Source organism: Setaria italica, chromosome I, assembly GCF_000263155.2.
Source record: "Setaria italica strain Yugu1 chromosome I, Setaria_italica_v2.0, whole genome shotgun sequence".
Taxonomy (NCBI): Eukaryota; Viridiplantae; Streptophyta; class Magnoliopsida; order Poales; family Poaceae; genus Setaria; species Setaria italica.
In genome coordinates, this window is record NC_028450.1 from 13,535,084 (window position 1) to 13,549,213 (window position 14,130).

General features: G+C 41.2%; 1 protein-coding gene across 1 annotated transcript; it reads right to left on the bottom strand.

Moving 5' to 3' along the window:
- Positions 1 to 10,433: 10,433 nt before the first annotated feature.
- LOC101767082 (bidirectional sugar transporter SWEET4) lies at positions 10,434 to 13,187 on the bottom strand. The gene is made up of 5 exons (XM_004952248.3): positions 12,956 to 13,187; positions 12,483 to 12,519; positions 11,915 to 12,293; positions 11,444 to 11,563; positions 10,434 to 10,985 (listed from the first exon to the last, which is right to left on the bottom strand). Exons 1-5 carry the CDS (start codon positions 12,996 to 12,998, stop codon positions 10,809 to 10,811), a joined length of 756 nt encoding a protein of 251 aa, XP_004952305.1. The 5' UTR covers positions 12,999 to 13,187; the 3' UTR covers positions 10,434 to 10,808.
- Positions 13,188 to 14,130: the final 943 nt, after the last annotated feature.

The following is a 14,130-nucleotide window of genomic DNA, read 5'->3' on the forward strand; positions in this document are numbered from 1 at the left end:
CAACTCACCGAATGGATGATCCATCAGTACTTAACCAACGTTATGTTCCTAGATCATCTCAAACTCCAGGAATGCTCTATCAATTGATCTCCACTGAGCTCCATCAGCGGGGGTGTCTCAGCATCTATCTTCCTTTACGTTCTTCTTTGTGCCATCGCATCAACTTAGCATTTGCTTGTTCCTGAACAAGCGCTTCAAGCGTGGTATTATAGGGAAATACCACATCACTTTCGTGGGAACTCTCTTACTGGGAGGTTGCCCCTCGACATCACTAGGATCATCTTGCCTAATCTTATACCGCAGCGCTTCACACACGAGACAAGCATCCAAATCCTCGTATTCAGCACCGCGATAGAGGATACAATCATTAGGGCATGCGTGTATCTTCTGAACCTTCAATCCTAGAGGGCAAATAATTTGTTTAGCTTCATATGTTGTCGAAGAGGATACAATCATTAGGGCAATTCATTATTCTCGGGAAGAATCTTCTTGACAATTTCCAACATCCCCTGAGATGCCTTATCGGACACACCATTTTTACCCTTCCATTGCATAAATTCTAGTGTGGTACCCAACTTTTTATGGCCTTCGTGGCAATCTGGGTATAGCAATTTCCTGTGATCATGCACTGCAACTTTGATGCTTCCTTCTAAGTTTCACAATCTCTGTGTGCATCCCTAAGCACCTGATCGAGGTCATCAGTATGGCCATCTTCTACAAACTCATCTTCATCAGCCTCACCCATTGTAGTATCTGCAAAAGCTTGGCCTATAGCGCAATCCGGAATGTTTTCATCATCCTCCTCCTCTTCACCATCTTCCATTACAACCCCTCTTTCGCCGTGACGGGTCCAAACCAAATAGTTAAGTGTGAAACCGTATCTAAATAAGTGGATGTGAATAGTCCCCCAGGAAGCCTTTGAATAGCACTTCTGGTTACTGCATTGGGCGCATGGACAAGATATGAACCCGTTCTCTGGCTTCTTCGCTTTGTCCACTTCAAGAAAATTATTCATGCCAGCAATAAACACCTTGCTCCGCCTATCCGCATTACACATGCATTGCCAGTCCATCTACATCGTATTACGCAAGCCATCAATAAAATGGATTACAATAAAACTATCCATCACATTGCTAAAATTTTAGATAGAAATACACAAATTAAAATTTCAGAAGCAAACAACATGATACACTACGACAAACTCAAATATTGCTGAAATTTTACACAGAAATATACAAATTATTTAGCTCATATTTAATTTACAAATAACTAAACTATTAAAATTTCAATATTTCCCACATAATTTACTTATTCTAAAAATGGCTAATTCCATACCTCTATCTGAAAAGTACTAAAGTATGAAATTACACCTACAATTTATATGGCTAATTTATAAATATTAAAAACACATTTACTCTAATTTTTCCTGATACATAAAATTGAAATAATCTCAATTCTACCTCACATTCAAACTATCCATCACATTGTAGCTCAAGAACATGTATAAAATACAAATCCTCTACATGCTTAACAACAAACAAACTAGGCTTACTTCAGATGAACGGAGCATAAAGTAGCTAACCTTCACAACACTTTGGATGGGTGAAATGCCCACGGAAATGAGGAAAAAAAATTCAGCAGCACCTCCGCTAGGCTTACTTCGGCACCGTGGAGAGGATGAGCTTCTCTGTCTTTGTCTTTGTGGAGTAGAGTGGCTCGAGCTAGAGGAGTGGAGGAGGAAGAAAGGTCTCTTGTAGATAAGATTTTATCCCATTGGTAAATCCAACTGGGACAAAACCGGGACACAAGATTAGAGCTATTGTCCCGGTTAGTCTTTACTCCCGGTTGGTAATGCCAACCGGGACAAAAGCTCCAACCTTTTATCCCGGTTGGAATTACCAACCAGGAATAAACCGGTTATCCTGGTTGGTAAATCGAACCGGGACACAAGGTTTGATCCTTTGTCCCGGTTGGTGCCTCCAACCGAGGGTAAAGGGTGGTGCCGTCGGTGCCCGAAACTAGTCGTTTTAACCGAGACTAAAGGGTGGCCTGTAGTCCCGGTTGCAAAAAAGAACCAAGAGTAAAGGTGCGCCCCATTCCAACCTACCGTGCCGCACCCCCTTTTCTCCCGAGCCGAAATTAAACCGAGACTAAAGGGGGGATCTAAAGTCAGTTCTCTAGTAGTGACTGCATGCACCTATAGATTGTAATTCTTGTGCCTCACTCGCCTTGCATCACCATACATTAGAGTAACTATGGGAGGGTGCTGTGAAAGTATAATAATGAATATCATATCTTTAGGTTTCTTCACCTTCATTTGTGTTAGAAATTGTGGGCTATGCGGTATACCCTTTATTCCTCTATCTTATACGTGGTGCCGCTCACAATGCATAATAAGACTAGAGGGTAGGGACCTATTTATAGACTCCACTTCCGGATATAACAAATATTTCATCTGTGTTCTAGAGAAATCCGTGTGACTCCTGAACCATGTCACCAACCACCATCAGACAAGTCAGTTTAATGAGTATAAAATATATTAGTCCCTAGCACGCATGTGTAAGTCATGTGCCATGATTAGTTGTATATATGAGATCAATTCCAATCTGATCATGTGGTTAACAGCTAGCAGAGTCGATCCTGCAAAACAAACCCAGCTCTTCTGTCATATTGTACTCGGGTCAAACATGTACATACATAGTAAATATTCCAGTAGAGTCGATCTCAACTTTTTCCTCTACTGTATTCTAGCACAAACGTTCTTGGCACCTCGAGTACAAATTCCTCGAGTTAGATTCTGCATCAATAATTCCTTTGTCACTCGCATGAATAAATAATTCCACATTGAGGTGAATATATATAATGACCATACTATATGATATGAAATAAATGTTGCTAGCCACAAATAAAAAACCAACATCTCCCACTTGGTTAAAATATTTCAATCAATAACCTGAAGTCCCATGTCTCTAGTATGCTTAGAAAATAATTCCTGACTAAGTGGCTTAGTCAGTGGATCTGCAACCATACTAGTACTAGGCAAATAAACCAAACGGATACTTCTAAGTCTATTTATTACATCACGAATTTAATGATACCTTCCCTCAATGTGCTTACTTTTACTATGGAATTTAGGATCTTTGGAGACCTTGATCGTGCCATATTATCACAGAAAATAGTGACAGGTTGTGATGCACTTTTCACGACCTTAAGTGATCCAAGAAATTCCCTTAGCCATATGCCTTCCTTTGCTGCTTCGGATGCAGCAATGTATTCAACTTCCATGGATGAAAGAGCAATCGAATTCTGCTTCCTGCTACACCAAGAAATTGCACCTCCTACCAAAGTGAATATATAACCAGACGTAGACTTCCGGTCATCCAAATCCCCTTGCCAATCAGCATGAGTATAACCCTTCACCTGAAGATTATGACCGTTAAAACATAAAGAACAATGCAAAGTTCCTTTGACATAATGCAGTACATGTTTGATTTGTTTCCATTGCTCTTCCCCAGGATTCTTTTAATATCTACTAAGAATTCCAATAGCATAGCTAAGGTCAGGTCGTGTGAATAACATGGCATACATAAGACATCCCAAGGCTGAAGAATAAGGAACACCCTTCATTCTTTCTTTTTCCTCAGGAGTACAAGGACATAATTCCACACTGAGTTTAGTTCCCTTTACTAAAGGTACGATAGCAGGTTTGCAATATTCCAAAAAAAAAATCATTTCAAAACACTTCGAAGATAAGTCTTTTGTGACAAACTAAGAAGTCATTTATTCATATCTCTATGTATTTCCACTCCTAAAACATATAGAAGACAACCAAGCTTTTACTTCCACCAATGTTACTTTATTATTAGAAGTAATAAGAATATCATCAACATATAGAGACAGTAACACAAAGTTGCCACCATTAAATTTAGTATATATGCATTGATCACCTTCCGTCATTTGAAAAAACATATGACGTGATAGCATTATCAAAAAGAATGTACCATTGGCGTGAAGCTTGCTTAAGACCATAGATTGATCTATTTAATTTGCAAATCATGTTTTTATTTCCTTTTTCTCCAAAACCTTCCGGCTGTAACATATACATTTCCTCCTCCAAATGCCCATTAAGAAAAGCAGTTTTCACATCCATTTGGTGGAGTTCAAGATCATAATAAGCTGTCGAAGCACTAATAACACGAATAGAAGTAAACTTTGCAACAAGAGAAAAAGTTTCCACAAAGTCAACACCTTCCCTTTGTGTAAAGCCTTTAACAACAAACCTAGCCTTATATTTTTCCACTTGACCGCTGCATTAAGTTTTCTTTGAAAATCCATTTGTAAGCTATGGGCTTGCGGTTGTTTAGTAAAGAAACGATTGTTTAGTAAAGAAACGAGTTCCCAAACTTTATTTTTCCTCATCGAGTTTAATTCTTCCTACATTGCTTCCACCCAAAGTTTTGATTGTGGACAACTAATGGCTTCAGTGTAAGTCTTTGGATCTTCCTCTAAATATGAAATATTAGAGTGCACTTCCCCCAAAAACACATAATAATCATCTAGATACGATGGTGCATGTATATTCCTCCCACTTCTCCTAAGTATAATAGTGTTGAGAGTTTGGTTTGTGTCTCCATGTGAGTTAATTCTAGATGTATCCATCTGTGGTTCATTTGGAGTTGCTAGTAATTCCACCCTTTCCTGATTAGCACGATGAGGTGTGTGCTGATCTAAAAAAATTGCATCCCTACTTTCCATCAGTTTATCATTTTTAAGATCATAAAACTGATACCCTTTAGATTCTGTAGAATAGCCAATAAAAATTGCTGATGTGCTTTTGGGTTGCAACTTAGTACGATAAGGATTTGGCACTCTAATCTGAGCATTACAACCCCAAACAGCTAAATGGCGAAGTGAGGGTTTCCTTCTAGTTGGCGAAGTGAGGGTTTCCGTCGAGTCCACAATTCATAAGGAGTGACTGTAACAGCTTTAGATGGTGAATGATTCAATAAATACACAGCAGTATGTAAAAGCTTCACCCCAAAAGGACAAAGGAGATCAGAATATGCCATCATTGACCTAACCATATCCATAAGAATTCTATTCCTCCGCTCGGCTATGCCATTTTGTTGCGGAGTGTATGGCATAGTGTACTGATGTGTAATTCCATGCTCTTTACACAAGTCATTTAGAATTCATGAAGTGTATTCTCCCCCACGATCAGTTCTTAAAACATTAGTTGTTTTATTCAACTAATTTTCCACTTCAATTTTAAATGTCTTAAATGCATCAAAACCTTCTGACTTGTGTTTGAGAAGATACACATAACCATATCTAGAATAATCATCAATGGATGTGATAAAATAAACCTTTTGACCTTTAGTGGGAATAGACATTTCACTACAAATATCAGAATGAATTATAACAAGAGGTTCCTTAGATGTTTCCGCCATTGGAAAGGGTGTACGGGTCATTTTACCCATTATACATGCCTCACAAGTGCCAAAATCCTCCCACTTAAAGTTTAGAATTCCAGAATTAATAAGCCTCTTAATTCTGTTTTTAGATATGTGACCAAGTCGTAAATGCCATAAATAAGATTCCGAGCATGTAGTCCTATCATTAGTATTCCTCACTATAGAGTTATCTTCACCAACTAAGCAATGAGTGTTGTCATCTCCTAATAAATCATCAAGAAAATAAAGGCCATCATGACGAACACCAGTATGCACTAATTTCCCATTGAGCAATATTTTAACTCTTCCTTTTCCAAATAGTATATCATATCCAACAGATTCCAACTGAGAGATAGAGACTAAATTCCTTCTCATGCTATGTGAATATAAAGTGTCCTTTAACAACAACTTTCCTCCACCAGGAAGTTTTAGGACATAATTTCCAATTCCAAGTATATCAACTCTAGCATTAGTGCCTAAGTACACATATCTATTTCCTCTTGGAATTGTTTGCATGGAAGTAAAAGATTTATAATCTCTAGCAATAGCAATATGTGATGTAGAACCAGAAACGACAACCCAACTATATGGAAAAGTGATAGTAAATAATGATTCAGTGCATAAAAAATAAAATGCATACCTTCCTCTGAAGGGTTGCCTTTTAGGATCATCATGATGATTTTCTTGCTTCCTTTTCTCATTATACTTCCTCTTCTTCTTGCAGTCAGCTCTGAAATGCCCATACAAACCACAATTGTGACAAGTGAAATCCCTTTTATTCTCGTCATTCCTCTGAGATGAGTCATATTTTCCACGATCATCACGATCATGTTTCTTGTTGAGCTTATCTCTCAAATCAACTATAGATTTCTTCTTTTGCCAATTCCTTTATTTGCATTGTACCTTTCCTCTCCAAGGTGCAACTCAGAATTATTTGAGTTTCTTTCCTTTCCCTGGGAGAGTTTCCTATCTTCTTCCATAAGCAAGTGATGCCTCAAATTGCACATATTAAGAGTACGCTCAGAATCTTAAATTGTTCCCATGAATTTAGCAGGCAATTCAGAACAACCATAACTTGCACTTCTTCTTGAAAAGGATAGCCAGCAATTTTTAGGGGGTGTTTGGATACGAGGTACTAAACTTTAGCAGGATCACATCGGCTATTTGGATGTTAATTAGAAGGACTAAACATGAGCTAATTACAAAACTAATTGCACAGATGGAGTCTAATTCGTGAGACGAATCTATTAAGGCTAATTAATCCATCATTAGCAAATGGTTACTATAGCACCACATTGTCAAATCATGGACTAATTAGGCTTAATAGATTCGTCTCGCGAATTAGACTCCATCTGCGCAATTAGTTTTGTAGTTAGATTATGTTTAATACTCCTAATTAGTATCAAACATCCGATGTGACATGTGCTAAAGTTTAGCATGGTGTTCCCAAACACCCCCTTAATTTCACTGCTAAAACACAGAGTATATTGATATGCTCATTAACGAACCACCATCGCCTATCTTGGTAGAGAGAAAATGATTAACAATACTGAGTACTTTTACAAGAGATACCTCAGCAACATCTTTTTCCAGTTTGCTGTTCACCCTCGTACTCAGCAGCTAAAGAATTTGTTATAGATCCCGACATAAATATACGAGCCCTTTTATTATCTTTAGGCCATTCTACCAAATAATGTTTCTTTTCTTCATCAATGGCATCACTCTTTTGTTTTTCCAGTTCAGGAACATCAATGACATAATCAATATTCTCAGCGGTAAGAAAAATATGATTTTCCATTTTCAAATCGTGAAATTAGACTCATCTAACTTGCAGGTTCTAAGTAGCTCAGAAAAAACACAGTTCGATGCCATTGCGAGCGGTGATTTGTGTTACCAGAATATCCTGAAGACGTGCAGAAAAGAAATCCCACCGTTTGCTTCCTCGATCCATGTTCTGGTTGATGACAGAGAGCAGCCAGCAACGTGCAACACAAAGCAACAATAATATTCTTCTTGCTTGACATATAGCCTGCTTCTATATGCACGCAAGCACAACAGGATTACGTACTCCCTAGAGATAATACTGTTGTGGCATGTGACGCTGGGGCTTCCTTGATCTACACGTGCAAAGCAAGGAGGGATGCCATGCACAAATCAAGTCTCGACGACGAAGGCGAATCGAAGGAGACACGCGATGCTAACAAATGGAAACGGCGGCAGCGGCAGAGTTTTTTTTCGCAAAGCTAGGGTTTTCCACGTGAGTTTGCAGCGGAATTACGTGGATCCCGATCATAACCGGCTCGGATACCAATGGCTATGCGGCCTACCCTCTATTCCTCTGCGTTATTCGTGGTGCCGCTGACAATGTATAATGAGGCTAGAGGGTAGGGACCTATTTATAGACTCCACTTCCAGATGTAATAAATATTCGATATGTGTTCCGGAGAAATCCATGTGACTCCTGAACCATGTCACCAACCACGATCAGGCAGGTCAGTTTAATGAGTCTAAAATATATTAGTCCTTAGCACACATGGGTGAGTCATGTGCCATGATCAGTTGTATATATGAGATCAATTCCAATCTGATCATGTGGGTTAACAGCCTGCAAAGCTGATCCTGTAAAACAAACTCAGCTCTTCCGTCACGCTGTACCCGAGTCAAACATTTACGTATATATAATGACCATAATATATGATATGAAATAAATGTTGATAGCCACAAATAAAAACCAACAATTTTCTCTTCCAACATATTAAAATCAAAATGTTAGGTACGTTGGACCTCAGATGGGACAACACCAGATTAAATATAACAAAGGAAAGTCAATTTTACAACAACCAACTGCATATTATGGCGTCCATGATAAATTACATTTCTTTTCACTCCGTCCCCTTATTATAAAAACTGTCATAGACTTCGGCCTGCCAAATACAAGACGTCCACGTCCATGGCCATTCGGATCACCACACCAAATTACCTGTTGGCTGAAACGGACATCAATCCCACGCCTCGGCAGAATCTCAACGTGGACCACGAAGAGCTTTTACTTGTCTGAGTGCAGGCTGTCTTGGGTGTCGAACACCCAATCTGAGGAAGAAGAAGGGTAGCCGTTGAGACATCACTGGCTGAATAAAGCTAAGAGGCGTCATGGGCGACTTGGAATCGAAAGCTGTGCTGCACCTCTGCAGGCCCATACGCTAGGTTCTGACCAAACTAACGTGACAAAGCTAGTGTAGTAGCTTATTGGCAATGTAGGTAACTAGGTATGATACTATTCGAAATCATTGGCATGGACAACTTGGATGGATTGGATTGGATCTTTGGATGAGATTTTTTATCGTTGATCACGAACAAGAATGGCATGCACCTGGTCCCTGAAATCGTGTGGGATGTATTTGTCTGTCGGAGATGATTCTTTTCCTGAAATCGTGTGGGATTCAGAGGTGCATGCATGCCAACTTCTTCTTGCATGCGGATGATGTCACTGCACGGCAACAACATTGACTATACAAGAAAGCAGAGTGCCGGAAGTCCAGAAACCAGAGTCTCATTAGGAAAAGGGTGTCGTCAGCAGGCTCCGGTAAGTGTAGGAGTCAACTGTACTGAAGTATACATATAATCATAATCTAAACAAATACTTTATGAATAAGTGTTAAACTATGATATGATTGCATATATCCATGGTTGGTGATACCAAGTCATTCTTGGGATACCAGGACCATTACAGGAGTCAACTCTCAAGAGAAAGCAGAAAACATGACTATTCGAACCTGGAATTATCATCCCAAATGCTCTCGACGCATCGCAGTCTCGCAAACCAGGCCAAAAAGTAACAGTTGAATTCAATTTGAACAACCAATTTTCCATCAGCATCTGCACAAGCTAGAGGATTTCAATTGATAACACAGGACAGGATAACGATGCAATCTTAATTAGGAAAACAGTCGAAACACGTGTCAACATTAAGACATGACAGAATTCTGCCTGATAACATTTTTATTCCTTAAAGAAAAGACAATGATCAAGAATGCTACACCTATGTAAGAGATAAAATTCCCACTTGTTAGAATGATGCTTGCAGTTGACAATAACAAAGCAAAGCCTAGTGCATGTAATTTGAATATAAAATTATTACCAAATGGGAGGCCACGGAATTTTGATACTTTTCACGTTGACCCAACAACCAAATGTGCAAGTTTCTTTTGCTGAGTAGGATCCGATGCAAAAGAGCATACATGCCTTCACCTGGTTTGTTAGGACAAAGAGTGAAAGAGATAGCACTTTTCGTCACAATCATTAGTGCTAATGGCAACATAATAACAGCCGCCCCTAGAGGATAATGGACTCTCCACAACAATATTGGAACCCTTAGAACGAGCATGTCTTAAAGTTAAATCATTTCAGATGTACGAACCATAATACATGTGCATTGTCATCACAGCATTTACAACCGGGTGTACTGTGCTGTAAGACAATGTAGTATTCCAGAATCCTCGATACAAGAACTAAACCAAGTAGTTAAATAGTCTACATGTGATAGGTGGGGAGGTCTTCGTCCATTAGAAGCCAAAACTTATCCAATTCTGGTGCCAAAATACACTCTAACTCTGATTAGACATACAAAACCAGTTTGGACGGTTTAGAGAATCGGTCTGACTAGTTTTCTAGCGTGTGGACTTTCTTGAAGCCATAGCGCTCTCTCGTCTAAAATTCAAATTATGCATTTTGTACGAGCATTTCGATCATCTCGACAACAATTACGCAATTGTAAAGTCCAATTTTTATTTGACATTATTACCAAAACCGGTTGGGCCATTTTTAAATTAGACTGGTTATTCTATCATGCTAAATTTGATCATCAACAATATGCAAGCATAAGTCCGTGCAGCACACGGTCCAATAAGTGCTTAAGTGGGAAGAAACGCTTACTAGTTTGCAAATTAAACAGAAGAAATACGCATTTGAGATCTCCATCCATTGAATTCATAACGTAATCAAGAAGTCGTGATTCATGAACATGCTTTTGATTGATGACCATGGGAAGAGTTTGGTGATCAATAGACATTCGAGACAACAAGAGACCATCAATAAGTACCGCTAAACAGCGGAATTAAGCTAAGCCCTAGTCCAAAGGTGGAATTAGCTAAAATCCCCCACCTTTGTCGTCCCACCTAAGAGGCCCGTACGTGACACTGCCAAGCTGCACTAGGCCAACAACATGTCACATACAGGCCTTCATCCCTTGTGGGAATTGAAGATCACAATCACACAATACATAACACCCAGCGGCGACTTGATTGATTATACTGCCGCTTCCATAAGCTTGGTAACTAATTAAGCACCATCACTTCATCAGTAGTGGCCGGCGCCGGCGTGGTTGTTGGTCTTGCCGACGACGACGACCTCGGTCATGGCGACCTGGTCGGCCTTGCGTTTGCGCGCCTCGATGATCTCCTGGGTGGACTTGTAGTAGATGGCGTACAGGACCACCTGCGCTACCGCGAAGAGCACGCCAAGCCCGTTGGGGATCTGCAATGATCAAAGTAAGATCGAGCTAATTCAGTACACAATGAATAAATAAAAATTCGTCCATCAGCTACGTCCAGGCCGTTCCATTTCGCCATGTCACTGTCCCTATCTAATCGCTAGCTTCAGCTGAGCCTAAGCAATGGCCACGACAGGGACCCCAATCCTGAAGATTATTAGGTGGCAGTCCCTGGTTCGTGCACGCATGGATGCGTAGCGTTCACGGCTGGTCATGCCCATGGCGCGTCAGCCGTCAACTATGACCTGCTGTACGGTGGCTTGGTCTTATGAGGTCAAAAATGGAACCGTCATGGTACGATGTGGCAACAGTCAGTAACAGCAACGTGTTAGAATGTTACCTAACTACCCTAAACCATTGTTTAATTTACTTCTTTTTGTTTGCAATTGTTATTTGATCATGTTTGGCGTGCAGCAACAATTGGTTATGATCGATAGCTTACGGTGATGTAGAGGTCGAATTTGATGAGCGCGTAGGCAGTCCAGCAGATGCCGTTCACCAGGGATGCCAGCGACAGGAACAGGGGCATGTACTCAACGCTCTTCGTCTGGATCACCATTTTCTGTTCCACACAAAAGGCGAACACACACAGGAAAAGAAACATTAGCATGGTAAAGACGATGAAAGTCAAAAGTATAACAACACAACACAACAAAAGAAAACAAATAGGGAAAATCGCCAAAAGAAAAGGCAGATAATTGAAGAACCGACAGGACCAAACATTGGTGTGCGCACATGTATTTTATTCTCTCCAACAAAGTGGATCGAATAAAAGCTAAACTACCCCGCCTTTCTTTTCCTATGCATGTTCCCATTCCAACTGCAGTAGTTAGTAATCACTCCAGGTGGTTCAATAAAAAATCTTCTGACGCCGACAATCGCCTACAATACTAGTACTACACGGGGTACGTACCATGACGGAGAGCGGGGCGGCGTACATGCCGGTGCCGAAGAGGACGCAGAGGATGCCTACGATCATGGACCTCCGCTCGTGGGTGTGCGCCAGGCTGAGCACCAGCGCCGCGACGGCGCCGACGAAGGCGACCTCGGCGGCGAGGAGCAGGAAGACCTTGCGGCGGGCGGCGCCGGTGGAGTAGAGGAGGAAGAGCGTGACGTAGGTGAGCTCGATGGCCATGCCGGTGCCGTTGATGGTGATGACGAGCATGCTGTGTGGGTGGACCAGCGGCAGGCCGTACAGCACCCACATCATGCAGTTGAGCAGCGTCGCCACGTATGGGATCGGCGAGTACTGCTCCACGGAGCCTTTCTTCCAGATGCGGATGAACGTTGGCCTGCAAGGTATTTGTGTATAAGTACGTGCCACGTGCGTATAGTATATACGTGTGTATTGTGAATTGTATACGAGTATTTGTATACTGACATCTGTTCATTTGTTGCTATGGTTTGGAAAAATACAATTTTTGTTACGTTATCCATATTTCATCATAGTAATTATTGCTATGTTTTAAATTGATTCTTACACTGGGGAGAGGAAGAGCACAAGGGCGGTCCCATTGCCTGTAACATAGACAAAAAGAGAAACACTAAGGTCAATATACAGAAAAATCATCAACTGGGTTTTGGACAAATTTAAAACAAGCATGCATGAAAAACAAATTGATTAGAGCTCCAGGAAACCCGGGGAATGAGGCTTGCATTGGCAGGAATCTAAAGCTTGTGCTGTGATGAGGACATGTGTAAAGCTTGGCAAAATAAAAACGAAGAAAAAAAAAGAGATGGATGGAAATTAAAGGAGGGCGGGCGTGGGCGTGCAGGAAGGAAGCAAGGAAGGAGTATGAAAAGAGCCCGACACCCCACATGACCGGCTAGTGCCATCTACCACAGGCAGGCTCCACACAGCACTTCTGCTGCGTGTTGCAGCTGCTCCGTGTGCATATATGCGTTCATGAAGCGACCACACGCACAGTTGGCGGCGGCGGCGGCGGCAACTCACCGATGACGCCGATGGCCGTGCGGATGGTGTCCGGGGAGATCATGGTCGCTGCCTTGTGCAAGATGCTAGTGCTCAGCTATGGAGATAGTTGTTCGCTAGCTAGCAGGAGCGATCTCTACGAATAAGCTCTAGAGAGATGGGAGAAGCAGGCGAAAGGGAAGAGGACGAAACGAATGAGCTGATCGAGCTGAAGCTCTTTGGGTGCTACTTCTTGGTGAGTGATGAGCGAGGGAACGAGGCCAGCTTAAATAGAGGAGATGGCTACCCTGGCCTTGCGTGGCCGGACCGACGGGCCGCCGACGTCGGGCCCCACCTCCACCACCATCTCTATCTCTATCTGACTCCCTCTCCCTCTCATGCTCTATGTGATGATCTGCTCTCTCTCATACACACACAAGCGTGTCCCTTTTTGTTGTACAATCTCTCTCTCGGTCTAACAACATGGACCCATCCTAGGGAATTGAAATGGAGCCACCCAGCCGGCCAACCGAATGGATCAATCATCTTTTTCCCTTTAATTTCCAATGTTTCTTTACTCCAATACATTATTAGGTCCAGCGTCTGCGTCTAAACTGTGTCTAGCTCGGTTGAGTCTAGAAGCGAATGGTCAGGTGAGAACTGAAGCTTTTCTTAATTATCCATAGTGATGTTCCTCTGATTAACAATTAAGAAAATACTACAAAATATAGTAACTAAAACCAATTCTCATTAGCTATATACCAAATTGGTAGTAAAATTTTGTAACCACTTCGCACCTTTTCAACAACCGTAAAAAGCTACACCCAAGGCATTCCATCAACTTCTTCTGCCCATAGTATCTATCACTTTTGCCGTGCAAGCAGGAGGCATGTGTCTGTGAAGAAAATTCATGGTATGAAGTTTTATTTGAATGGTGCATGTGAAAATAATCTATATACATGTTTAGTGAATGAATTACGTTATAGGGGTGCAAAATTTGTGATCCTAACTTCCTAAGGGCATGGCCGATTAGGGTATCTAATCGAACAACTATCTATCGTTTTACCTTTCACTTTTTTTCCTTTTCCCTATGTTCCGAAATCCTAAATTATTCTCTTCATTACGGCAACTGAAGGCATAGTTGGCCTACCGATACTCGGGTTCCTAAGGGTGCGGTTGCCCAGCTGACATAGCAAGAATTCGTCAAATTTTGTCAA

Coding starts and splice junctions, on each gene's coding strand:
- LOC101767082 (XM_004952248.3), bottom strand. CDS start 12,998: ATGATCTCCCCGGACACCATCCGCACGGCCATCGGCGTCATCG. Junction 12,520..12,955: donor CACGGCCATCGGCGTCATCG/GTGAGTTGCCGC, acceptor TCTATGTTACAG/GCAATGGGACCGCCCTTGTG. Junction 12,294..12,482: donor GTGCTCTTCCTCTCCCCAGT/GTAAGAATCAAT, acceptor AATACCTTGCAG/GCCAACGTTCATCCGCATCT.